Source organism: Filicampus tigris, chromosome 5 (assembly GCF_054856515.1).
Source record: "Filicampus tigris isolate MCC_2025a chromosome 5, RoL_Ftig_1.0, whole genome shotgun sequence".
Lineage (NCBI taxonomy): Eukaryota > Metazoa > Chordata > Actinopteri > Syngnathiformes > Syngnathidae > Filicampus > Filicampus tigris.
In genome coordinates this window covers 5,455,368-5,482,133 of record NC_141221.1, presented here as the reverse complement: position 1 = coordinate 5,482,133, position 26,766 = coordinate 5,455,368, and the positions used below count along the sequence as shown (strand labels likewise).

General features: G+C 42.3%; 2 protein-coding genes across 8 annotated transcripts in view; both read right to left on the bottom strand.

Moving 5' to 3' along the window:
- Positions 1 to 20,662, bottom strand: part of ccser1 (coiled-coil serine-rich protein 1) — a 121,420-nt gene extending 100,758 nt beyond the window's left edge. For 2 of the 3 annotated variants that reach the window (XR_015086853.1, XM_086031101.1), the window contains exons 1-5: positions 14,435 to 14,921; positions 11,937 to 12,897; positions 9,894 to 10,281; positions 7,428 to 7,612; positions 421 to 511 (exon numbers count right to left, since the gene is read on the bottom strand). Coding sequence is in view for 1 of the 3 variants with exons in the window: in XM_086031101.1 (XP_085887227.1) it covers positions 421 to 511; positions 7,428 to 7,612; positions 9,894 to 10,281; positions 11,937 to 12,897; positions 14,435 to 14,442 (1,633 nt within the window). In the remaining 2 variants the exon portion in view is untranslated. Of the gene's footprint in view, positions 1 to 420; positions 512 to 7,427; positions 7,613 to 9,893; positions 10,282 to 11,936; positions 12,898 to 14,434; positions 14,922 to 20,470 lie in introns of those variants that run through there. The other variant, XR_015086854.1, reaches the window with a different exon arrangement.
- Positions 20,663 to 24,298: 3,636 nt separating this feature from the next.
- trim36 (tripartite motif containing 36) overlaps positions 24,299 to 26,766 on the bottom strand; it is a 30,396-nt gene continuing 27,928 nt past the window's right edge. For all 5 annotated transcript variants that reach the window (XM_086030186.1, XM_086030188.1, XM_086030190.1 and 2 more), the window contains one exon: positions 24,299 to 26,278. In XM_086030186.1, coding sequence (XP_085886312.1) covers positions 25,918 to 26,278 — 361 coding nt within the window. In that variant the 3' untranslated portion in view covers positions 24,299 to 25,917. The remainder of the gene's footprint in view (positions 26,279 to 26,766) is intronic.

The window sequence follows — 26,766 nt, the reverse complement described above, 5'->3', positions numbered from 1 at the left end:
TGATGCATATGATCAAAACGTAAGACTCTCCAGGCTCTTGAAAAAATAGATCGACATCCAATAAAAAGTACAGTGAGCATCCCAAAAGCTTTTAAAAATGGGCTAAACATCATCGTGCACGACGTGACGTCAGCAAATCTTGTGAGACCTCAGCTCAGTGAGAATGTAAAGGACTGACTTCACAAGTGTTTAGTTGTATGCTGTATGAATGATCAATAACCGTTATTATTGTTAGGAATAGAAGACCCCCCCCCCCCCCCAAATCAAATTAATCAGAGATGTAAGGCCAGCTCTGCTTGTCTTAACAGTAAGGAATGATAAAACGTTCCTTAAAACATGAACAGGTTTTATGAAGGTGACATTTTGAACCTGGAACTCACTTCCCATTATTTTCGATGGCAATTTGATCAAAACAATTACCGTGACGATGGCGCTGATCGTCAGATAGGTCCAGGTCCAACATGAGGTCATCTTCATCCAGCTCAGAGGAGCCCATATTATTCAGGACATCCTAAAGACACATACAGATAAAATAAAGATGACTAATGTGTTGTTGTTGTTGTTTCATTCATTTTGTAATTAGGGGAAAATCGCATCAATACAAAAAGAGCAGTCACATTAATCCAACAATTCTGGAAAGCCTCGGGACACAAATCACGTGAATTAAAATAGTTTAGACAGCGCAAGCTACGAAAACATGATGTGATTTTAATCATTTGTAGAAAAAGAGGTAATGTCATCTCCATTTGGGAAGACTTTTAGAACTTTCTTGCCTTTGAGACAGAAAGAGATTTAGGGGCTCATCATTCTGACACAGCAGAAGGAAAAATGTACTGAATGAGCTATAAGCGAGCAAGTGATCATCCGTCCATCTATTTTCTGTAGTGCTTGTCCTCATTTGGGTCACCTATCCCAGATGACTTTTGGTTGAAAGGCAGGGTACATACAAGCAACCGTTCACACTCACATTTGCACTGATGGACAATCGAAGCGGCTTTGGTGAAGCTATTCATATTCTATATGCATATTCTAGAGATGTGGGTTGAAGGCGGAGTACCCAGAGAGCATGCAAATGAGATTCAAACCCAAAACCTCTCGAATGTGATGCAGACGTGCTGCAGAAAGTGATCAGTTAAATAAAAAGACAAGCAGTGATTCATCTAACGTGGATATTTTTTTTTTTTTGTAGCTTTGTATTCAATCATAAATCAACTTCAATGCAATTACTCGTGAAAAAGACATGCAAATCGAACATGTTAAAATATTACTGCACTACCATTACATAAAGCACTCTGGGCTATTATTCTATTAGGACATCCCACCCATTTTAGAAACAGTGAAGAACTATGTTGATGTATAAAATGTCTGCATCAGTTGGGAGGCTTGTAAGGAAGCACCAGCTCCCTCAATATCAAAACAAAATCCAATACTGCCATCTAACGGGCAGGGAATGAATGACTACTGAAGAAGAATTCACACAATGTTGCTCTCAATGATCTCCTATTTTACTGACATTTATTATACAAATGCAAAAGGAATATTTGGAAATAAGGGCAGGCTTGGTAGCACTCATACGATTGTTTTAAATCAATTTAAAGTAGCCTTTGACTGGACAAAACACAATATTTTCAAAACGACAAGCCTTTATACAGTTGAACCTTAAACATGCCAAAAAGTGCAAAAAATATGCCTTGAAAGTCAAACTTGAGTTGAAACTATCATCATGCAAGACACCAGGAAATCCTGTGAGACTTCTGCTTCTGCTCATCCAAATGGGCAACTTCACATTCCACAAGTGTGTTTATTTTTTTGTTTGGCTTTTTTTCTTAAATAGATAATTCAATTTTACAGCTGAAATAAAATTATTAATAAATACAATTAGTATTTGTTTCAGTTTTTCATTTTTTTTTTCAAAAAAAAAAAAATGGAAACAATAAATACATAGGCTATTATTTCAGCAAGGTGACAATATTACACAGGGACCTGTAAAGTCTCCACACTTTAACTCATCTGACAAAATATTAATAACATGGTGCTGTTTTGGTTATCAACAGAGGGCAAATGGGCTCAATAACTAACTCTTTAATATCCATGTGTTGACAACTGTATCTGTTAACTGACTGTTTCTATGCTTTGATGGGTTCTGCTGTTTTGGTTAGCAAAAAAAAGTTTAGTGGGGCTCAGTGTGCACTGTGCATAATCTAATGTATAATAGTGTGTACCAGTGTAACAATGTTGCATTAAATCATATGGGCTCATTGCCTTATAGCATGTGACATGTATTTATTTAGACATCATTTTTATTCTGCAAATATGGTCATCTTTAGAAAATTTATCTCACAGTCAAGAGGTCTGAGTGTGAATGTCAGCTCAGGCCTTCTTCCTGTGTAAAGTTTGCATATTGTCCCACTGCTAGCGGATCTCTGGGTTCTGCCGACGTTCAAGCATTATTTATTTTGAAGACTCTAAATCAGGGGTGCCCAACCGCGGTCCACGAGAGCCCCGAAGACGGCTGGGATAGGCTCCAGCACACCTGCGACCCTCGTGAGGATAAGCGGTTTGGATAATGGACAGATGGATGTATTCAAACCCCAAGCGCCACCAATGGCGTCACCACCATTTGGCAATAGTATGAAACCATGATTGAGCCACACATCATTTTTGCAACCAGGAATTGGTCGATCGAGCCAAGATTCAAACAATGAATCTCAGAATTGTGGGGCAGATGTGCCCGGAGCGACACTCCAAAAACATGCATGTTCAGATCATCTAGTCCAAAATCAGCTGGGATAGGTTCCGGCGAGGACAAGCGCTATAGAAAATGGGCGGCTGCTTCCTCTCCCAATGAATGCTTAACACTGGTTGAAAGGCCTTGGTTAAACTCTTGCTCGGGAGAAAAACTAAATCCATGCAACTCGCGAGGGAGTCTGAAAATCCATAAGCGACTTTGTTCGGCTCTCATCACTGCTGTTTGGACTAAAACAATGCAACAGCCTCATTCCGTATTGATCCGCTACACCGACACATGAGACGGGATGGGGGGGTGGGGGGTGGGGCAGATGAAGGAATAACTAAAAAGGTTGTGTGCCTCTTTAGAAGCAGTTGCTGTCCGTAAATGAGACACTGAATCATACAGTTCTTTCTCAGTGAAGACAGCAAAAAAAAAAAAAAAAACGGCATTGAAGCTAATCGACACACACTGTAAAAGAAATTTAAGTCTTCACACTGTTATAGCGCAACACACAGATTTCATTTGCGGCTAAATGAGCCATTTTGACGAGTAACTATGGCTTTCCTGTTGCTGAGATGTCTCCTTTTTACCGCGGTTATGCCATTTGAGCAGGAATAATCATGCTGCTAATGGAAATATCAGACCGGCGGTCTCATTAGTGGCTGGATCTTCTCCGAAGTGCCAAGTGGAATGACACACACAACAGAGTGATGACAGTCCTGTCCTTTTTAGTAGCCAGACTTGACATTTACAGTACATTCAACACATTGGGTAGCAATTGTGTTCGGGTGAAGGAAGAAAGATTTGTAGCCAGGTATGATAGCCTGGAGCACGCAGAATAAAAAAAACTAGCTTAATTCGTTCGGACACCGCAGAGCCACCTGTGTTTCCCATAATGCCCCATGGGTGGGGGTGGGGAGAACCGAACGTCTTGACAAATGTAAAAATCCATCTCTTCAACGAGGATGCATAAAATGGAACACACTCGGTGCAAGGGTCCTTTCTCACCTATTGATCATTTTTACAGCCTTTATCTGGTTCCAATCAATTCATGCGTTTGTAAACCTTATCCCTTGTCTTACTAAAGGAGTTTGGTATTTCAGCATGCTGCATTCACACTCACAAGTGGTTAGGAGAACTAATAAGTAGTTAATTCAGTTGAAAAGGTATGATAATAAAGTCACTCTGTTTTAAGGTCACGGTACAGCAAGGGAATAAAATGTGGGAAAAAAACTCTGCTTACTTTTGTATCAGGGACACATATACTCATCCTATGTTGCAGGTCAAATTGACACATTTAAAACTCAACAACAAAAGTTGAGTTTTAAGATCAAAAAGCAATTTATTTCAGATATAGAGAGAGAAAAAACAAACTCAAGGTTAATGACAATCAAAAAGAACCCGCTGGCTCTACATTCTCCCATAAATGAAAGATTCTCAAATAAACATGAATATATAAAATGTATACAGTGAAATGAAAATCAAACATTGTCACTGCACATGTTACATGTACAGAGAAACAAAAGATTGTCAAACCTAACAGGGAGAGACAGAAACAGGAAGCTGACGCTAGCCACTAGCGTTCCGTCAGGACCTTTGTGGAATATGAGGTAAGCAGCAAAATCCACCCGTTTTTAGCCATCTCTGCGAGCGGCCATTTTGTCACTTCTGTCGACTGAAAATGACATCACAACTGCTCAGGGCTCAGGTAATGACCAATCACAGCTCACCTGTTTTCAGAAGCTGAGCCATGATTGGTTATCTGAGCCCTGAGTAACTGTGATGTCAGTTTCAGTTGACAACAAGCGACAAAATGGCCGCCCCCCGAGATGGACAAAAACGTGTGGATTTTACTGCTTGACTTGTATTCCACAAAAGCAATATTAATCAGAATGCCATGTTTCCACTACTGGGACTGCAAGGAACATTGTTGACTTCCCTTTAATGAATTTTAAACTTATTTCCATGATGTAGCTCGACAAATCACTGATTAAATAGAGGACAGGACAAATTATTGGAGCCAAAAGTTGTTCCCTAACTGCAAATAAATGCAATAAATGCATTCAAAGTCGTCAGGGCTCGTAACGGAAATAAATGCAGACAACCTCCGGGGAAATGTTTTGCGTGATTATCTTGTCAAGTGGAAGTGGGCGCAATCGCTGTCAGGCCCGCTACATTATTATCCGTCTGTCAAAGGAGACGAAAAGGTGGGCGAAACAGCAAACGCGATAAGTGCGACAAATATCTCAAAGCTGCCCCAGCAGCACCCCAAAGGAATGTCAAGATAGCAACAGAAACCACCAGAAGTAAGTAAACAGATACCTTACAGGTTTATCTCCGTGAGCTTCACAAATATGTCTCATTCGTCACGCCGAGTCTGTATTTTATGTACGGCTATCATAATGCCGGCTGTAATGGAACAACAATGCGGCAGTTTCAAGAAAGACGATCGATTGCGTTGACTGGAATGGTAATGGTCATAGTGAATGAAAATGGTCTTGGTGCTTCTCTATTCTTTATCAGTGAACGTCTTACCCATGATGACCGTCCAAAGTCCAATGCCTTTAAGCTTGTACAAATTAGGAGTTTGGACAACATTTTGGGAAAAGGATACCTTCAAAGTGGACATAATGTAGAAAATGTACCTTTTTTATTGCTTGCGTGCAAATACTAGAGCCTCTGGAGTACTTGCCCACCCATCAAACACCCACAGTGAGTTTCTCCACCGATAACATGATCAGCTAGGGCGGGCGATGATCCAGAGTCACTTTCAAATGACGGCCAGGACAGAGTCAAGCCACCGGACTACGCTGTCTTAAACAATATAATGCATAGGCACTATCATTGAAGCCCACCGCACACAGTATGGCACGGCCAAAACAGACTTGTAATGGACCATCAAAAGAAAATGACAGTTGGCGACTCACATGCTTACATTGAGTGATTTGATCTCTGGACGTGCTCAGATGTTAAACCCCTTTGAGGCTCTACGTACAGTATATTGAACTATATCCCCTTCTATTAAACTATTAAAATATAGCGTGAGATTCGAGAAAGAAGCAGGTTGCTACAGAGAGAAGAAGTGGGTGAGGATAAAGAAGAGTGTGGATATTTTGGGAGGCAGCCTCGCCCCCATTCACTTGAGTGTACCCGGTGCACTATGTACATCACTCGCAAGTATTTTGACAACATAGATTGAAAGGAAGCTTCTCTATTTTATTCACACACCCATAAGAAATTATAAATATACCGGTTGTTATGTATTGTTATCAAACAAGATATGTTTACTACTGGCGCCGCAGCCAGCTGGGGCTCGCTAGCTCAAAACCTTGAAATGTATTTTTTGTGTGTGGAAAATTTTTATGTGCATTATGACGGGCTGTAATCTGCGATATTAAGATAAAGTGCAACGGTGACTCAAATTTTGCATCATCCAAAAAAACAGTGACCGACTCTTTACCACTCATGAAATCTAGTTGCCGAACTGTGCAAAAGTCCAATCAGGTTCAACCGCATTGCTCTGTGTGCGGCAGGCCTAAGAAAATACCCACATTCACAACCTCTGCTATGGTGTCAAAATTCAAAAGGTAAGCAGAGCTGCATTGAGTCTTGTTGCATGCACAGATAGGTATTAGCTGCTAGTAACACTGACATGACTGGATTGCTCCATGAGGTTGTCGACACAGTCAAAGGTGGGTATTTGTTTTTGGCAATGTGGTCCCATTGCCACATAAAAGCAGTATCGTTTTCAACTGATGCCTCCGCAACTGAGAATGCAATTATCGTCTTCATAGCCGCATTTTTTTTTTCCCATACTTCGCTCCAAGAAGTAAGACACTTGCTTGTCTGTTCAATCATATTGCTCCGCCTCTTGCTGTCATGGTAACAAAATCTGTACTTGCCAGCAGTAGGTGTTTGTTCCGTTTAGTGCTGGTTTTATTTTGATGAGTTTCTACTTCCTGTTTTAGTTCCATTTCCACTTTTTAGGCATTGAGAAACTTTTTGTGAATAAAGGGCTGTGATTTAGATCAGCGGTGGGCCCTCGAGGGCCGGAATCAATTCCGGCCAGCATCCTGCATGTTTTCTATGTCACCCTGGTGCAACCCATCTGATTCAAATGATCAGGATCGTTATCCGGCTTCTGCAGACCTTGATGATTATATGATCACATTTGAATCAGGTGTGTTTCAGCAGGGAGAGATGGAAAGCAGGCAGGATACTGGCCCTCGAGGGCCGGAATTGCCCACCCTTGATTTAGATCTTCCGTGACTGGTGCCTCGGAACTGTTTCAAGGAGCACTGAGTAAAGTTATAGGGAGCTAAGTTATCATTTCGCGCAAGCCGTCAACTGGTTTGCCGCCACATGTTTGAAACTTGTAATGAAAAGGTATAGTGTTGTATTTTCTTTTTAATGACATTAGCGTTGGTTTCATGACATAGTTGACAGTTAATGTTAACGCGAGCCGCGTCATTTAATCGTTCACTCAATCGTCGTTAAAGTTAAGAGTGTGTTCGAAGAGTGTTTTATTGTCTTCAAACTTCTGCATGAACTTTAATCAAAAGTGTGTAAAACAGTTAATGAAGGTTTTACGATGGCGCCGGTTTAGCTCCAAATAGAATTGATCTCAATGGGAAATGTTCTTATTACTACTTTCAAGGTACCACTATGCCTTACAAGCTAAGGCACACACACTTACCAGACTTCCCAGTTTGGATGATGAGGAGTTGTTCCTGTGTTTCAGCAGGCCGCATCCTTCCATTCCGGGGGTGTCCCGGTGGTTGCCGTGGATACGGGGACCGCCGGCCCCTTCCGAGGAGGAACGCAAGCGCCGCTCCAAGCGCATCACCTCATGGTAGGGGCTGACACTGCTGCACAATGAGGCTGAAGGACGGAACAAAACAACATTAAACATGCATCCATCCATCATCCAATCCGCTGTGCCAGCTGTCTTCTGGCAGTAGGCGGGGTACACCCTGAACTGGTTGCCAGCCAATCGCAGGGCGCACAGAGACAAACATCCGCACTCACGATCACACCTAGGGACAATTTAGCGTGTCCAATTAACCTAGCGTGGGTGTTTTTGTGGGAGGAAACCGGAGAAAACCCACCCAGGCACGGGCAGAGCATGCAAACTCCACACAAGAAGGGCGGGGCTGGATTCGAACCCACGACCCCTGCACTGTGAGGCAGATGGGCTAACCAGTCGCCCACCGTGGAGCCTCAACATTAAACATCATTTACATTAAACGTAGTCTTCTTTCTTTTAGTGTTGTATTGAAACGAAATCAAAAAAGAGAGTCCAATTTACGTGGCAGAGGGTTGTATGGTTATAGTGAACAAAAGAGAGCCACGACTACAAACAGGAATGTGAAAGAAATGCTTTTTAGGGGGTAAACAGAGGCCTCCCTCGCCACAAATTTGCATACTGAACAGTGTTTACAAAGTGTGTGTGCGTATGCAAGGACTTCTTTTATGTTCATGCATTAAAAAGGGTGTGGGAGTAATTGCATGTTTGTCCTAACACCGAGGAAGCTTTTAGAATTGTAAAATCATTCAGAAAATGCAAAGAGGCCCGAGACTTTGTTTTTATATTACACTACAGCACAGGAATACGTTACCGTACGCAAAATTCTGAGGATTCTTTTTTTCCCCTGTGGATTTATTTAGAGCAGCACTATGTTCTTGGGGTTATAACATCTGCCTCCCAATTCTAAGGTTCTGGGTTCGAATCTCAGCTCCGGCTCGCGTATGTGGTGTTCATTGCGGTTGTTCATTGAAACATAGGAATGATTTGCTTGTGTTTGTCTACATGTGCCCTGCAATTGACTGGCGACCAGTCCAGGGCGCACTTCGCCTCTTGCCCAAAGTTAGCTCAGATAGGCTTCAGCTCACCTGCAACCCTAATGAGGACAAAAAAAATAATTAAAAAAAAAAAAATAGATGGAGCCCTATGAAGTGAAGGTAGGACATTGCAGCAACTGTGCGGGCTTTCACAGAGGGCATCGTCCAATGAGATATAACCTATTAATCGTTTAGAAACCTTTTATAATTTAGAATTGTCCAACCCCTCGAAATTTCAGCTTCTAAACAGTAAATATTCGCCGATTATTGTAGTCCTCCATGAAAGCAGACTGATTAGCTTTATGTTGAATCAAAATAAAACATTTGCTTTTGGTACTTTGGAAAACAATGCTCAACACTTTTCCAGAAGAAACCAGGAACTGCATGATAATTTATGTTTTTGCATTTTCTGTACCGTCAATTTGAAGTAATGTCCTGTTTTTTTAATAAAGGGATATTTTTTTTTTTTTCACGATTCATCGGCAAAATAATCACCATTTGAATTGATTATTAAAATAATTGTTAGTTGCAGCTAGGGATGGACGATATGACGATATTAGATCGGCATCATTAAATACCATTACACACGGGCAGCTCTTTTACAGGCAAGCTTCTGATACTACCACAAAAGAATGAAACTTGTGTGTCAATTTGTCCCCTCATTTTGTGCCAGTACTATTTATACAGAATTTTGTTTTTGTTTTTTACTTTTACGGGCTGCGTGTGAGGTGACGCTGATACAACCTAAGAAAGTGAAACATTGCTGTCTTTTACAAGCTGTGTTAAGGGGCTTCGGACACGACTTTGTCCCTTCATTCCGTGTCAGTGCCTTTTATATGTATATTTCTAATAAAAAAAATTTAAAAAAAGAGGAGAAATGACAGCTTTTACAGACAGTGTAAGCGGGCTTTTGATGTTACCTTAGAAAATGGAAAATTGCTCTCTCTTTCAGGCAGTGGAAAAGGGGTTTCCTAGTACTACCTGAGAAGGTTGAAACTTGCTGCATTAACTTTGTCCCTTCATTCTGTGCATGTGACTTTTTCCGGAACATTGCTTCATTTTAAAAAAGATGACAAATCTTGACTTACAGGCAGCGTAAAAGAGGCTTCTAATACTACGTTGAAGGCCGGAACTTGCCGTATCATTGTTATTGTGGCCCATTCCATGTCAGTGCCGTTTATGCAGAAAAAGACGGGGAAATATCTGTTGTTTTTTTTTCAGGCAGTGTATCAGAAGCTTAGAAGAAGAAACTCTGTCCCGATGCAGTATATGTATAAGAAAGGTGGGGGAATGTCATCTTTTACTGTGCTTTGCTTCCTACCTGTGTGCGGCTTCCTTAGGTGACAGGACCTGGGTTCACGACAGCCACAAAAGTTGCCTCTCTCGTGAACCGATAGAGTGTGTCTCGCCCTCCTTTCCGTCTGTTCCGGATACGAGCGGCAGCCGTCACTTCTCGGCGCTCCCGTCTCACTCTCGCTGGCGGTCTCCGCGTTGACCGGCTCTTGTCCCGACGTCCCTGTCGCGGCCGCCTCTCGCTCTCCCTCGCGCTCCTTCCTCACGTCCGGCGACTGATCCCGCGAGGGCGGGCAGGGTACGGCCGTTTCCGGTTCCGAGACGGAGACGGCCGTCTCGTAGTCGGTGTTGTTGGCTGTGCTGGTGTCGGGGAGTAACGGTTTCTCGGTGCCAGATGGAGCCGGAGAGAAGAAAACCTGAGAAGATGACATTGAACTTTATCTTATATGGTCAGGTTTAATATTTTCACTTCAGGTGTTTTTCTCTTCCTTATTTTCAGCAGAACATAAAATAAAACCCTTGAATGATGGCACACAGGTGTGAAACGTGAAGGGCAGACGTTTTATGCTCTTTTAATAAAAAAAAGACTTTTCCTGCCTGGTGCTGGGGGCTGGGTTGTTCCCTGAGCATATTGACAATTCTGAACATACGGGCCTTTCACGATGCAACACGCCTTAGTCGGTGAAACCAAACCACCGTATTGCATCGCTTTTGCCTGTGGCCTTTTGCATATAAAGCTCACAGAAAAATAATGCCTAGATGATGTTGTGCATTTGGATAGTCCAACCATAACATGATGGAAACTAAATGATCATATTACTGTGCGGACTCTCAACGTCGGAGAAAGTGGGTAAGCGGAGTGAAGGGAGTGGAAGTGGACGGTTCGGAATGGAAGCTAACCAAGGCCGCGGTGCTTTGTGGCGAGCACTTCTTAAGTGGTAAGAATAGTTCTCGACTGTGATAAAATGGACTGTTTTCTTTCCAACATATTTTAGGCTTTCACCAGCTTGCATCATTATCGATATCAGGGGTCACCAAGTCCGGTCCTCAAGGGCACCTATCCTGCATGTTTTCCATCCCTCCGCGCTGCAGCGCACCTGATTGAAATGATCAGCTCATCAGCAAGCTGTTCAGAAGCCTGATAACGATACAGATCATTTTAAACTGGTGTGTTGCAGCAGGGGCAGATGGAAAACGTGCAGGATAGGTGCCCTTGAGGACCGGACTTGGTGACCCCTGATCTATATAAATGTAGTAAAAAAAAACAATAAAAAAAAAAAAAAAAATCACAAATCGAATGACAACGACCCAAAGTTCAATGCTTTTCAATGAGCGAAGCGTTTGTTTACACCGACTTGACCGCCATCTTGACTTTTGACGTAAGCCTGGAATTGTCATTTGACCAAAAGCAATTTGATTTGCGTCTTCTGTGACTGCTGTCATCCATTGTAGAACTCATTGATGGCGATATAGTGATGTACTTTAGTTAATGTTTTTTGCACCATTTCTGTTTTCCTGATTTTGGGGGGACGAGGCTTAAATGGCACCAAATGACGCATTTGGGCTTCTAGCGTGAGTCACCCCCGCTTCTGGCCGCAGGGCTTTTCTTTGCAAATAGGATATAATCCAACCCCCAGAGGCTTTAAGCATATACTATATATTTTCACAGCTCAAATATACAGGGATGTGTAGGCATAGGTTTGACGGACAAATGTATTTGATTGACAGTTGAAAGTAGTAGCAGGGCGTGTTTTCAATGCATTCAGTGGACGCGCCTACAACGTCCGAGAGCCGAGAAAAAAAAAGTCTCGACTTTTCACAATTTTAAACCTCATTTTGACATATATTTCGCGATTATTACTCTTCTCTGTGATGTGTCAAATTAATAGGACATTCGTTTTACTTCACAGGGACAAGTTAAAACAAGAAGATTCAACACTACATTTATTACCGATTATCAATCGTTAAATTTAAGAGAGCTTTTAATCGTAGTTGGCGTCGTGGAACGGATTGTTGGCTTTATGGTCGAGACAATTCAGCAAAAGCTGTCAAACTGATCCAAATGCAGTACCTGTGAGGAGGAGATGGTCCCGCTGAATGTCTCTGGGACAGATGGACCCTCAGCCGGAGAAATGTCGGTGTTCAGTGCAGACACTTGCGTGGGTCCAGGACTGGGAGCTGGCAAAGCTTCGGCCTCAGAGACGGAGTCCTCTGTGATGGGGACGAACTCAGAAGGGGTGATGGCCGTGGTACGGTCCTCCGATACCATGGGAGACGGGAGCGAGCTCTCCAGGCCGGCGTCACTCAGACAAGACCCCGGCGTGAGCCCTCCGGTCCCCGAGGTGACCGTAGCAGCGACAACACACTCCTGAGCGTCCCCTGGGGGTCTGTGGTGAGAGAAGCGGTGGTGGGCCGAGAGGGACTTGGGCAACAGCTGTTTCTTGTGTCGCGACGAGCGTCGACTGCTGTTGCCGTAATCTTCGATGAAGCCCGAGTCATCGCCCTCGTTGACCGCCGAGCCGCTGAGGCAGTTGATGAAGACGTTCCGATTAGAGGCGGAAGAGGACGCCTTGTCGAAATCCTCCGTCTGAGAGCGCGTGATTTTCTTCTGCCGGTGGCTCCCGAAGCCGAACGAGTGTCGCGATTTAGGGTGAGCGTCGCTAAAACCCGCCGACTGCGACGTGGTAATCGGCTGCTGGTTGTTCCCGTTGGCATCGGTGCTCGGCGCTGGCAGAGGTTGTGGCGCGAGGTTTAAGTTGACGGGCGGGACGCGAGGCTGGCCGCTCCGCTTGGCCGAGAAGCTGAGCGAGGGCGCGCGGAAGAGGCTCCGTCTTTTGCCGGTGCTTCCCGAGCTGGAGTTTGTGCTGGACGGAGACGAAGTGTGCACGCAGTTGCCGCCAGATGACGGGGAGGACGGCAGCGAGTCCTGCCGCTTGCTGTTGCTCCGGCGGAAGATGGGCAGGCGGGAGACCAGCGTGGAGCGGCGCGAGCCGGATTCACCCATCGATAGGCCGAGGCGATGGTGGGGTAGTCTGCAGAGTAGAGCACACAAACTTGAACTTCTTAAACTGGGGTCCCCGACCCCCCAGGCGTATCCGCGAGCTGTAGCTTGGGGGTTCGTAAAATAATTTGAAAAAATAATAATAATAATTTGCAATATATTATTTTGCATCAGTTATAAAATGGTATGCCTACAAATGGGGACTAAATAATAAAAACAATTACACCTCCCTTAGCTTTGCTCCCTTCGCCCAATTTAAAGCTTTGATATGATTTTGACATATCACATAAATCTGGCATGCCTGAATGAGTGAAGTCATTTTGTTTTGCGTAAAAGGCGTATGATTACAGGAATACAGTCCTCTTTTTCGATAACAAAGATAATAAAATATGACTTTCTTCCTATGCTAAAGCGTACTATAAGATTATTAGACTTTATGTTGGAAAAATAGGATTTTATTGTCGTAATTTCGGACCTTTTTATTCCTGAAAATGTTTTAATTGTGGTAACTTTTGAATTCCAATGGCACACATGGTAGTTATGTATCATTAGGCTCAGTCTGACCTGTTTTCCCAGAAAAGCACCTTATTCGTAATGGACTGTTACTATAAAACTACATGTTAAACTTACACCAAATAGGTTTCAAGTTGAATTTTTTTTTGTAAGGCAAGTGTGTGCCTACGATGTGGGCAACAGATGATTAAATTCGAGACACAATATGGGGCCAGAGATGGCAGATTTTTTTTTTCTTATTAATCCAAATTCACTAAGTATGACAAAAAATTTCGATTTTTTTTTTTAATGAATTTTCTGTGGTCTCACGTATGACTTGAGCTACATTCATGACAGCTTAAGAAATGTGAAATATCAGGCATGAACCTCAGATTGAAGCGTTAGATCTGCATTCGATGCAACTTGCTAGCCACAAACCTTTGGGGTTTAGTCTTTCACCATCTGTTAAATCCCACAAAAACAAATGTCACTGAATATTTTTAATTTGATGTAATCTGATGCAAAAGGCTCCACAAAGCAAACCAAAGCTACAAACGTGAAGGTTTAGACATAAGGACATTTGAATCTGAATGTACACTGCACGTCAGATGTTTTGCTCCCAAATCGCACATTGCGAGTCGTGGCAGCATAAATAGCGGGAAAATATGCCAGGAATGGTAAATGTTAATATCCTAATCAGGCATCTTCCAAATGTGGATAAAAATCTGATATATCACAGAGAGAGGGAGAGAAAAAGGAGACCTGCAGTGTAAATCCGGCCTAACATGTTGCTAATCAATCAAGAAAGATTTATTTTTCCCACTGACAAGATCTTCTCCAAAACTTGATTTGGCCCAGATATGCCACACGCCCATCGAGACGCAGCCATGTGGGTATGGCAGTAATCCCATTAACAGACAGACAAACACATTGCAGCAAACATTAACTTGCAGCTTCCTCCCATGCCACGTTAACATTTAGCCGTCAAAGGCGAAAGAAGCTTTATGAAAACAAAGCCGTCGACAATGGCTTTACGAGTCCTCTGTAATCACACGGTTAGACGTTCAAATACTCACATTTTCATTATTTGCTGCACTTCATCAGTTGAACACACCCAAAGTAGCAAGAGAACAACTCAAGTGTTTTGTTTTTGATCTGGCTGTAATAAGCTTACAGTACTTTAACTCCCTGCGCCGAGGTGCCTCGGTGAGTGCGTCACCTCCTCCAAAAGCAAATTTGATCAAGCTACCCCGCAAGTCATTTCTTACGGTCACGTCAACCCATTTCAGGGGGCCCACATGCCAAACATTGAAGGTCATTCAAATGTCAAGTCATATCGATGTCCATAAGGCTTGGATGGATTTGAGCAGTTGGCCTCCATTTATCTATTTTCTATCGCGCTTTTCCTCGCTCGGGACGCGGACGAGCTGGAGCATACACCATCTGACTCTGGAGGACAGGCAGTCAATCACCGAGAAGTTAACATAGTCGTCTCAAAAGTCCAAAAAATATGAGGGTAATATTGTGATGGTGCAGTGCAAACAGCTGACCTGGACAATGCACTCTGACCGAGTACCTTGAGACAAGAAACCTCCTCGATCTGATTAAACACAGATTACATACAGATTGAGAGCGCAGGCTAGGACTGGTAAACAGCTCTACTTGAAAGGCTCTTGATGTAAAATACTTAAAAAGTGACATTTTAAAGCTTGTGATTATTTTACAGCAGCATAGCACTTCTATTTGTTTCTAATTTCGTTCATTTGTGCAAATTTCTGTTCCAGTGATTTTTTTTTTCTCTTATTCTTGAATTGAGCAAGCAGCGTATCATGCGTGAGTAAGACAATTTGTCAGTACTTTAAAGCAATTTAATTATTATTCGACCATCACACCCCTCCCACATGTGCAAGTCTTCGAGTCCTGCTGTATTGTTTATTATGTCTTTAGTGGGGTTTTTTTTCCAGATCCCACACTGTGCCCCATCCTACCTCTACCCCCATAGGAGGAGTTTGGGAGTTGCTCCCCCCCCCTCCTTGATCTCCCTTTCTGATCTAAAAAAAAAAAAAATTGGGGAGCCACCCTGTGACCACTCACTCTTGCAGCTCCTGTCTCCCTCTGTTAGGTGTCATTGTCTTTTCATGGTTGTTGGACAGGTTGAAACTGTAAAATGGATTTCGTTGCACTGTACTTGGGACAAGCGCATTGACAATAAATTCGATTTCTATCTAATTTCCACTCCGAATTTGTACTTTTTGTTTTGTATTTGTTTGCTGGTGCGACATGAATTTTTTGAATGTGAAATTAGCGCCTTGACTCAATTATACCTTAACCGATTAAGGGCGGGAGCGCATAACCGTGTTTCTACCACTAGAGCCGGGAGCGCTGTTGCGTCTTTCTACCTTTCACACCGGGAGAGCGGATACGTCGGTGTCTTTTTGTAATCCAATTCTCCGTCTCTTAGCCAATTTAATGCATCAGAATGTACACGAGAGTGTTTTGCGAGATCACGGAGGATGTCGTGGAATTTTTTCGAGCCGTAGGTAGGCTAATGGCGGACGCTGTCGATCGCCCGGAGCTCTGATAAGTAACGGCGGTGATATATAGACGACGCGCACGTGGAACCAGTCGAACGTGATATGATATGGTTTGTAGACAATGACTATATAGACGTCTTTGTAACAGAATAGAGGATGGTAATTACCACTCAATTTTTTTTAAATTAAAATGGTGCTTCTCTTGTACTGACAGATTATTTTTACATCATCGATTGAAACAGTAAATAATAATAAATTCTGCCTGTGTGAAAGCCACATGTCTAAGCTCTTTAATTCTTTTGGAATTATGTTGCTGTCTGCTACAGGGGCTGATGTATTAATAATTTAATAAGTGTTGAATTTCTGGGAAATTTTTTCAAGGTTTTCAAGGGCAATTCCAAAGGCGACCTTAGGTTTTGGGGAGCTGTTGAGACAGGCGCTTTAGTCCTTAATGGGTTAAACCATAACCACAACAAAAACAAGACCAGCCTTGACAAGTTGGTCAAGTTGAACACAGAGGCAAGGTACACCCTGGACTGGCCTTCAGTCAAACAAATGATACACATAGAAGTATTCACACCAACATCCACACCTGAGAATCTAACATGCATGTTTTAGGAATGTGGGAGGAGTACCTGGTGAAAACCTCCACAAGAGATTGCAAACCGGATCTCCTAACTGCAAGGCAGATATGCTAATCACAATTGGACCACACTGCCTAATGCAATGTTGTCAAATAAAAAAATAAGAAAAGCCCTTTCATAGATTTTGTGGTTAGTATGTTGGTTATTTAAGTGTTGTTTTGAATCAACAGCTGGAGGATTTATGGGAGCACCCTGCCATGTTCCTAATGACACCATATGCTAACAGATTAGCTTTGAATCGTTTCCCCTTACTTACGCTCACACACACATATACACTCAATAAATCAAACAACGACTCCCACCTTGCTGTCTATTTAGCATAGATGAATGTTATTTCCTTATGTGCGTGTGTATGGGGTGTGACTCGATGATCTTCCATTACAGGTCTGTGACAATATCTCTTTGAAGACAAGATGCATTCTCATGCTCATATCTAACATTAAATAACTAACTTCATAAAACTACAGCAGAGGAAAACCATTCATTCTTTGAAGCCACTTGGCAGACATGTAATTGAAAAGGTGCTTGAGGGGCAATACCTTGTGGTTCAAAGAGGTTTGACTGGAATTACTGTATTTTCCGGACAATAAGCCACTACTTTGTTCTCACGCTTTCAATCATGCGTCTTTTAATATGACGGCAGTTTATTTCAGAATTTTTACTGACGAGTTTGAAGCCATCAATAGAGTTAGTGGTAAGCGGCTGTGTAAGAGCGAATATAGAGTATAAAGTATATATTAGAGCGAAAATAAGCATCTTAAATTGAGTTTAATGAGCATAGGGAACAAGTGCCATAAATACAGCTATCTTTGCGGAGCGACCCCCGTCTCTCTGCTGTTTGTTTGACTACTGACTCCCACCATTGCTGGCAACGAAGGACAGGTGCTAGCAGCTAGCCATGGAGGACAGCATTTCTCACCATGGAGCAACATCGCCTGCATCTTCTAAAAGGCAATCACAACCCGGCACACTTGTTTTCCTAGCAAAGAAAAAATGCCAGAGAACTGTCTCCAAACATTAGCTCAGACAGTTTTGTGTTCAATAATGTTTAACAATGTTTGTTATGTGTGCAAATGTTCACAAGTGTTTAACAATGTTTAAAATGTTATTTTCTTATCAAGCATTTGCTATTATTTTGAATTGATAAAAAAAAGAAAAATAACTAAGTTCTGATGTCAGTTTTAATTTTGCTGCTTTTGCTGATTTTAGATATTTGTCGAGGTACCGTTTTAGTATCGGTATCAAGGTACTTTATGCAGGTATAGTATCGAACCGCACTGGGCATTTTAGTAAAAATTGAGCATCCGTTATTCGTCATCCGTCTGCAGCATGGGTACCCCTCTGTTGTCCGTTATTTGCCTTTTTTCTGGGGGGGGGGGGGGGGGGGGGCGGACTAAATAATAAATAAAGGGGTTTCTGTCTCTGCTTAATCTGTCTATTTTAAAAGAATTTCCGTCATTAGTCAACCATGAGCGAAACGGGCGTGACGGGTAGACGGACCGGTCCGTCACATAGACGGAATGCCCAGCTCTGCAATCAAAGTCAAAATTTTGGTGTCGTGACAACAATACTGTTGACCACACACTGGCAAAAACATGTTTTAAATGCAAAAAGGAATGGTGACGGGTGATATAACATCAGACAACAAAATTATGCTCATAACAGTAAATACGAACAATGGTGACTTGTGAATCAGCACAGGACTTCCTATCCAAACAGGAAACACCTTAACACAAAGCTACTTGTCACAGTGACAGAGCATATATATGCCTGAACGCCTGCAAGTTTTAGAGTTTGACCAACATTTAAAAAATAAAATAAAATGTTGAAGAAACAGATTGGTAGCTTTTTTGCAATCGTCGAATGCTTAGTCCAGAGTGCCCCTGGTAGTTTGAGATGATGGCCAGTAGTCACGTGAAACACTATACGCAATTATCAGTTGCTAGTTAATTATTAGTATTTTTTTCTCTTGAGCAATAAATGGTTCGAGCTGTTATGGCTTTAATTTTCGTATGCTTCTACTTTCGGTTTTTGGTTCCCGTTTCTAACCGTGGCGTGATAGGAGTCACAGCCTGATGATTTTCTGCGAATGAAGGAGTTTGATTTGGATCTTCTGTGATGGGTGTCACAAGTTTGAGTCTATGTGTATGTCAGCACTGAGTGACGATGTAGACTGCTACTACTACTTTTGTGACAGTTAATGTAAAAGAAAAAAAAAAAAAGGAGGAACGATGCTGCCGATCGAAAAATGGATCTATGCAGGCAGCTGACATTGGAAGACATTCTTTTCAGTGTTAAAAGCTACAAGGAGTTTGCCATCAGCTGATCAAAATAACAATGACTCTGAGAGCATGCTTATATCTACTTCTTGTCTCCTGTGGGTCTCACTAAAGCACACTACATTCGAGCACAATGCACGGAAGCTTTTGTGAGAGTATGGGAACATTGGACCGGCTAATGAGCATTAAATTCAACTGTTAAAGCCATACATCCATTATCAAAACCGCTGATGGTGTGTGGGGGTGGGGCAGTGTGAAAAGCATGTGCGTGGAAAAAGCGGGGAGGTTGCAACGGCCACATCTCCCACAGCTGCAACACCCCTGACAGCTACTACTTCTGCTACTCATGATAAATTGATTTGATAAAGGGCATTTCTAGATATGCAAATACACAAAGAAACTATTCACGAGTAAAATTCTCACAACTTCCCTTATCACAATGAAAAGAAAGCTGTGGGTTCGATCCCGGCTCCGGCCTCCCTGTGTGGAGTTTGCATGTTCTTCCCGTGCCTGCCTGGGTTTTCTCCGGGTACTCCGGTTTCCTCCCACATTCCAAAAACATGCATGGTAAGTTGATTGGACTCTCTAAATTGCCCTTAGGTGTGATTGTGAGTGCGAATGTCTGTCTCTGTGTGCCCTGCGATTGGCTGGCAACCAATTCAGGGTGTCCCATGCCTACTGCCCGAAGACAGCTGGGATAGGCTCCAGCACGCCCCGCGACCCTTGTGAGGATAAGCGGTATCGATAATGGATGGATGGATAGATAATTGTATGATGGATTGGTTTTAGCGTTTTTACTAATATTTAAGTTGAAGAGTTTCAAAGTGGCTCTTGCATACTTTCATTTTTCTGTCCTTGAAAGAAAAAGTCTGGACACCCCTTGTCAGTCTTGGATAAAGTTTTCTTTTTGGTGGTGGGGGGGGGAGAGAGTAACCGTAAACGAAGAAGGGCCGTGGAATCAGGGACAGTACACCATTTAGGAAATTTAGTGGAGTAAAAGTGAAAGTTGCTAGAAATGTAAATTAAGTCAAAATCCATGAAAATTTGACTTAACTCATTCTGTCTTGATGACATATTTATATGTCATTTCACAATGGGTCAGAAAAAGTCTGATACTGAATGGGTTTTTAAGAGCATGTGAAGTATTTGTCCTCCGTTACAATACAAGCCTGCTGAGGCCTATATAGGCAAATTTTACACATTTTTTTTTTTTTTAAAAGGAGGCGTGTACTTTTCACAATTTGTTCCTATTTATGGCGAGTTTCAGCCCCTTGCCCGCGAATAGTGAGGGTTGACTGTAACTATATGTGATTCCGGTGACGAGGCCCCATGAGCGGACACAAGCGCCACCCTTAGTCCACCTGCCTGCACACCTGCCCGCCTCGAAAAGAGACCGCAGTCTGCCTTGGCACCGCGACACGGGCCGCTACTTCATTAAACCAAGAGCAAATCACAACGCTGAATGCTAGAATGACAGAAGACATGCTCGGAGCGACCTTCCCGAGTGCGGCTAGTCGTCGACCTAGACACACGTCACGGACACGGGATCTTAACACGACCTTGATCACCGAAATATCATGTCACAGGTGTTCAGGGGAAATGACACAAACCGGTAAGGCTGCCATTCTAGCTAGCCAGCCGCTAGCTGTGCGTACCTTTCAACGGATTCCCAGCGCCTCTCCGGCTCGACTCATAGGGGCTTGCGGAGCCTCGAGACGGCTACGTGAACCGAAAGGCGTCAGTAGCGTGCTGATGGTGGTGCGGATCTATCAGCTCACGATAACGTCGTTGTTCCACTTGACTGACGTGGAGCGTATCATTTCCTTTCCTCCTGCGTCTTGGTCGTCTTCCGCGTTGAGGTGACAGCGGGATGACGTCACAACTCAGCCCCGCCCCCGCCCATTGCGCGTCAACATTAGCCTCGTGCAGGTAGAATGTTTGACAGGTGAGGCTTAGGAGTTTGGAACCTCAACGAAGATAAGATAAGATAAGATAAGAATGCCTTTATTGATCCCACAGTGGGGAAATTTTCATTGTTACAGTAGCAAAGATATAGGTCACACAGGGGCGGCGGCATAATGTGGCCATTAATGTATAACATTGACGGCAAACATTTAGAATCAAACCTATGTAGATATACGCAGTAACATGTGTATATACACATGTGTATACACACCAACCTACATCTACATAAAAAATATGAGGAACACTCATTTCGGCCTGTACATAGTACAGAGGAAAAAATACTCTAAGTGACAGTGCTGCAGTGCTGTAGTGAAATGTAAGGAACAGCATTGGATAAAAATAAAACTAGACTAACAGTAGTGGGGAATGTTGAGTATTGCACGGTATTACAGTAGTGGGGAATATTGGGTATTGCACGATACGAGCTCAGGTGCAGGACTGCACAATTGCACTAATGACCGCCAGTTTGTAAAGACTACACAATGTTCTTGTTAAAGAGTCTGACAGCAGCAGGCAAGAAGGAACGGCGGAATCTCTCATCATTATAAAAATGTAATTTAAAAAATAGATAATCGAATGTGGGCTATATATGAAGATTCATAATTGCAGGTGAAATTATACAGTCCTCATAAAAGTTATAATGTATTGTAATCTTTCCAATAGACAATGATTTTAATGATTCTTTAATGATATTGAATTATGAATACACGTACATGTGCGGTAAAAGATCCACCCATCATCTACACCGCTTATCCTCACAAGGGTCGCGGGGAATGCTGGAGCCTATCCCAGCTGTCTTCGGGCAGTAGGCGGGGGGCACACAGAAACAAACAAGCATCCGCACTCACAATGAGACACCTAGGGGCAATTTAGAGTGTCCGATCAACTTACCATGCATGTTCTTGGAAAGTGGGAGGAAACCGGAGTACCCGGAGAAAACCCACGCAGGCACGGCGAACATGCAAACTCCACACAGGGAGCCGGGATCGAACCCTCGATCTCTGAACTGTGAGGCGGACGTGCTAACCAGTCGTCCACCGTGCCATTTATTAAAATATGTTAACTACAAATCGATAGTACAATCATTTAAAGACTGAAAATGTTAATATATAAAAGTATTGTGCTCATACAATAATGGCATTATATTCAAAACATTAAATGTATTATATTCATATACAAGATCAGTGAATTATAAAATTAAATACAAACGTAATTAAATGGAGCATCCTCGTATACAATATATAATTTCATATAAAAATATATATAATGTGCAGTCACAGCAATCTAATTAAAAATGTACTAAGAATATAATTAAAAGTAAATTATAAAATTAATCACACTTATACAATATATAATAAAAAGTTTAAAATGTATACTTTTATACAATATATACATGATTGCAAATATGTCATTGTAGAATTAAAAACATGTACATTTATATTAAAACATTCATTGGATTTAATCAATTGAGTCATGTAGCAATTATACAATCAATCAATAAAGTCAATTTGAATAATTGTTAAATTTGTTAATGCTCTCAATTTTAACTGTGAATTACTGACATTGTAATTTGTTTCAATCGTGTCATGGGTTTTGTTTTTCTTTTGGTTTTCTTTATTCCTGTGATGCCACCAAACTGTGTACCAGCAATGGAAAAGAAAGTAGGATAACCATACACCAGGAACTTACTGGAACTTATTGCATCCAAGGCTGCTGCTTGGTGCTTAAATAAATGTCAAGTTATATACATACATAAGCCGTACACGCTTACTTTATCAAGTGGATAGTACTAACATTGATACAGAATCTAATAACTCGAGCTTCTACCTATAAAATTCCAGTAAGTAACAAGTGGCACTGTGCAACACCTTCCTTTTCCTACTCATTACACTTAAGTAGTTTTACTTTGAGCTTGATGAAGCAGTGGTTGACCTTGATGAAGCATGGTTAACTTTTTAGTGTGAAGAACAACAGACTTTTTTTTCTTTAAACACGACAGTTTATTTGATGATGTCCCACTCCTCACATACACAAGAGCCCAGCCAAGCATAATTATACTCACAAATTTCATCACACATACATGTACCCACCATCTCCAGCAACTTGCGGAATACGTGTAAAAAATAATTTGTATTCCACACGTTAAATGTTGAAATCCCAATGTTAACTACTAGTAGTGCAAATTAGTGTCAGTACAAGCAAAGCTAGCTATTTTCCCATTGAATTATTGCACTAGGTTAGGATACATGTGTTACTGTCATGCAGCATGCTAGCTTTGCTCTGTATTTGCTTGCCTGCAATTTTGTTTATAAATTCTACTTGGTTTAATTTTATATCCAAAAACAAAACGGGGAAAACAAGGACATTCAGCTGTTGGTTACATTCCACCAGTGAAAGCTGCCCTGTCAAGTCTTTAAATGCAATGCATAGAGGTTTGCTTTTATGGATTAAGTTTGAACCCTTTGTGGAATTTAAACAAAACTGAAAAGTGTTTTCACCATGTAAGACTGGAAAGTTTAAATGTAAGACGCTTGTTTCTATTTATTTGTAATGGACCAAGAATACATATTTGTACATATGGTGGAGAGAAAAGGGCCGGCGAAGTTGCCAAGATCGTTAAAATAAAGACTGAACTTACAGTACTTTGAACATAGATTACAACACACTTGCACAGAAAACAACCCTGCTCTGGAGTGATATGTAAGTGGACGTTTCCAGTGTACATCTTATATATACAGTACATAACCTGATGTCAAAAGAGAAGGCATGTTGAAGGCGAACACTGCAAGTGACTTAAACAAAATGGTGGATCTGCAAAGGTAAATTAAAAAAAATTACAAAAAGGTTTTTCCAGGCTTGACAGCAAGGAGGTAGGTCATATTTTTCGGCAAAGCACCAGTGGTGCCGTAACACCCTCCTGAACTAAAAACTAACCATGAAAGTGTCCGTGTTGCTACCCAAAACCAAATTTCCCAAAGGTAACTAACTACCCTTTTGATAGTGAGTGTAAAGTGTGGTCGCGATATTGAAGGAAGTCAACGTGTGTTTCAAAGGCTGCTTGGTTGCACCATATTTTCAGGGTCGATGTGTGTAGTGTTCACATTCTGATACACAAGTGAGTGACGTCCAGATGCTAAGTGAAGGACACGAACGTGCTCTGGGATGACAAAAGTGTTGTAAGAGTGGAAAAAAAAACAAAAAAGTGAAAAAAAAGATTTTCGGTGATAAAAAAAAAAAAAAAAAAAAACGTGACAATAGTTATCAAATGAACCAGTGCATGAGATACAGATAGTGTTCAAAAACAATTGTGCAACTACATCAGGGGGTTGTTGAGCAAACTGAAATGAACCGAAAGGCACAGAGGCGCTAGCACTAAAAGATTCGCTACGAAGGCTCTCCCCCATCAGGTCCACTAAGAAAATGATTCAGCTGCTACACAACTCAGCCAATAACGCATCAATAATTACACATCAAGAGCAGGGTTAAACCGCCCATCCCCCCCCCCCCCCCGATAAACATACTATATATAAATTAACCATCAAGAACCCAACAAACAATTGGTGACCCAGATAAAAGTTAACCTCACAGGCCCAAATTTGGGAAACCCTGCTCTGGAGCTAGACAAGTTAAGCATTTCATGTTAAAAACAAAAGATTTAAAATGGCTGCTGACTAATTTAGCAGCTAAAATTCAACATTTAACAAAAAAAAAAAAAAAAGATTAAAAAAAAAGACTTTGGTACAATATTTCACATCTCATTGCCTCGTACGCAGACACAAACATGAAGTGTCATATTAGTGTTGATCAGAAATGACAGACCAAGATCGAAGACACCTCAACGGGCCTGGAGAACTCATCAAAATAAACCTGTTGGCCACACATGCCAAGGTGTCAAACTTGTGTTGTCATAACATACCAGCTCAGGTTTCACAGTCTGTTTCACAGTTGATCAGAACCAAAAAAAAAAAAAAAAAAAAAAAAAAAAAAAAGAAAAAGCCTGCTGGGCGAATGTCATACCAAAGTGTCATATTTGTGTTAATAAAATACAAAGTCCATTTTCAGTTTGGACCAGACCCTGTTCTAATCCGCCTAAACTGGCCAGTAGACCGCTCTAGTTAATGAAGCCCGCTCTTCCATAATTCATTACAAACTATCACTGTGTGTCATCCACAACATTGTGTTTTTTCAATTTGGATCGATCTAAGCCGCCTTAACAGGCCTCGAGGATTCCGATTAATGAAACCCGTTCAATGCGTGTCAAAGCAAAAAAAAAAAAAAAAAAAACAGCTGAGGTTTCACAATTCTAATCAAAGACCCTAAACGGATCTAATCGGCCTCAAAGGGCCTGGATGACTCTGCCTTAATGCTCAAAATATATCATGCGAACGGTCACACTGTATTGATAACATGTTAGCTCAGCTTCACAATTTTAAACCAAAGAACCCAATCTAATCTGCCTCAGCAGGTTTGGAGTACTCTAGTAGATAAAACCAGCTCGGCATTTTTCATTCTAAAAGTGTCATCTTTTTGTTGACATAATTGCAAGTAGTGTTTCACAGTTTGGACTCAACAGGACCGGAGGACCGTCGTTTATGAAACCTGTTCACCGTAACTCAATTCCAAAGTGTCATGGTGGTCTTCATCACACCATACCGGCACTGATTTTGCAACGTTGGATTTATCAAAGACACAGATCGAATCTGCCTCAACGAGTCAGGAGGACTCCTGATTAATCAAACCTGCTAACCGCATGTCATTTCGGAGTCATATTTGTGTTAATCATTAACAGGTCATACAATTTGGACCAAACACCCTGGTGAATTAAACTTGCTCGACGCATTTCTTGCCGAGCCGTCATATTGTCAGCGCGCAGGTCTCGCCATATGGACCAGCGTCTTTGATCTGATCCACCTCGACGGGCATGGAGGCCTAGAGTTGATAAAGCCTGCTTGCCGTAAATCATTGAAAAATGTCATTGATGTTGAGCATAACATCCCAGCTCGAGTTTCAAAATTTGGACCAAAAGACCCTGATGGAGTCTGCCTCAACGGGCCTGAAGGACCTCAAAGAAACCCTCCTTCCACATATCATGCCAAAAGAAAGGTGCAAATAGCGCGCGGAACGGGGCCAGTCACCCTTAGAAGGTGAGCCTCTTGGCGGTGACAAACTCCTCCAGCTGGACCTTGCCGCCGCCCATGAGGCCGAACGCTGGGTACATGATCCCCGAGCAGTCCACCTGCCTCTCGTAGAGGCAGCGCATGTTGTCGGCGTCGTAGAAGTACACTCGGCCGGCGTCGTGATCCAGGCACACGCCCAGGCGCTGCGGCATGGGCAGCGCGCGGTTCCCTGGGTCGCCCGAGGAGGCGGCGGCCGAAGACGAGGGCGACGTCTTGGGGATGAAGAGCTTGCCCATACCCACGGTGAGGAGGGTGAAGGGCTGCGAGAGCTCGTAGCACGCATCTTCGCTGCCGCTGTCGTGGCCGCTGTCGTGGTCGTACCTGGGCGAGAAAGAGTCGTTTGACACTTTTTAAAGGCGCTGCTATTTTGGTGAGTAACGTTCACCATCAAGTTATGTTTTTTTTTTTTTTAAATGGACAATACAGCAAATCATTTGTTGGCAAAAGTTACATTCCGATTCATATCGGACACAAAAAGCCTTTAATGGTGGCGTAACTCATGCAAACTAATCGGGAGAAGCTTCATCATGAAACAAGATCATGACCTAAAACACACTGCTAACACAACAATGGGCTTCATCAGGGGGAAAAAGTGGAAGGTCTTTTACTGGTCAAGTCAATCACTGAAACTTAATTCAATTGAGCCCGCACCAACCTCCTGAAGAGGAGACTGAAGGGAGAAACCCCCAGAAACACACAAGAACTGAGAGTGGCTGCAGTAATGGCCTGGAAAAGCATTTAAATTGAAGAATTGCAGTTATTCCATGTAAGGGTTATGCCGCCAAATTTCAAATTCGCCATGTTAACTT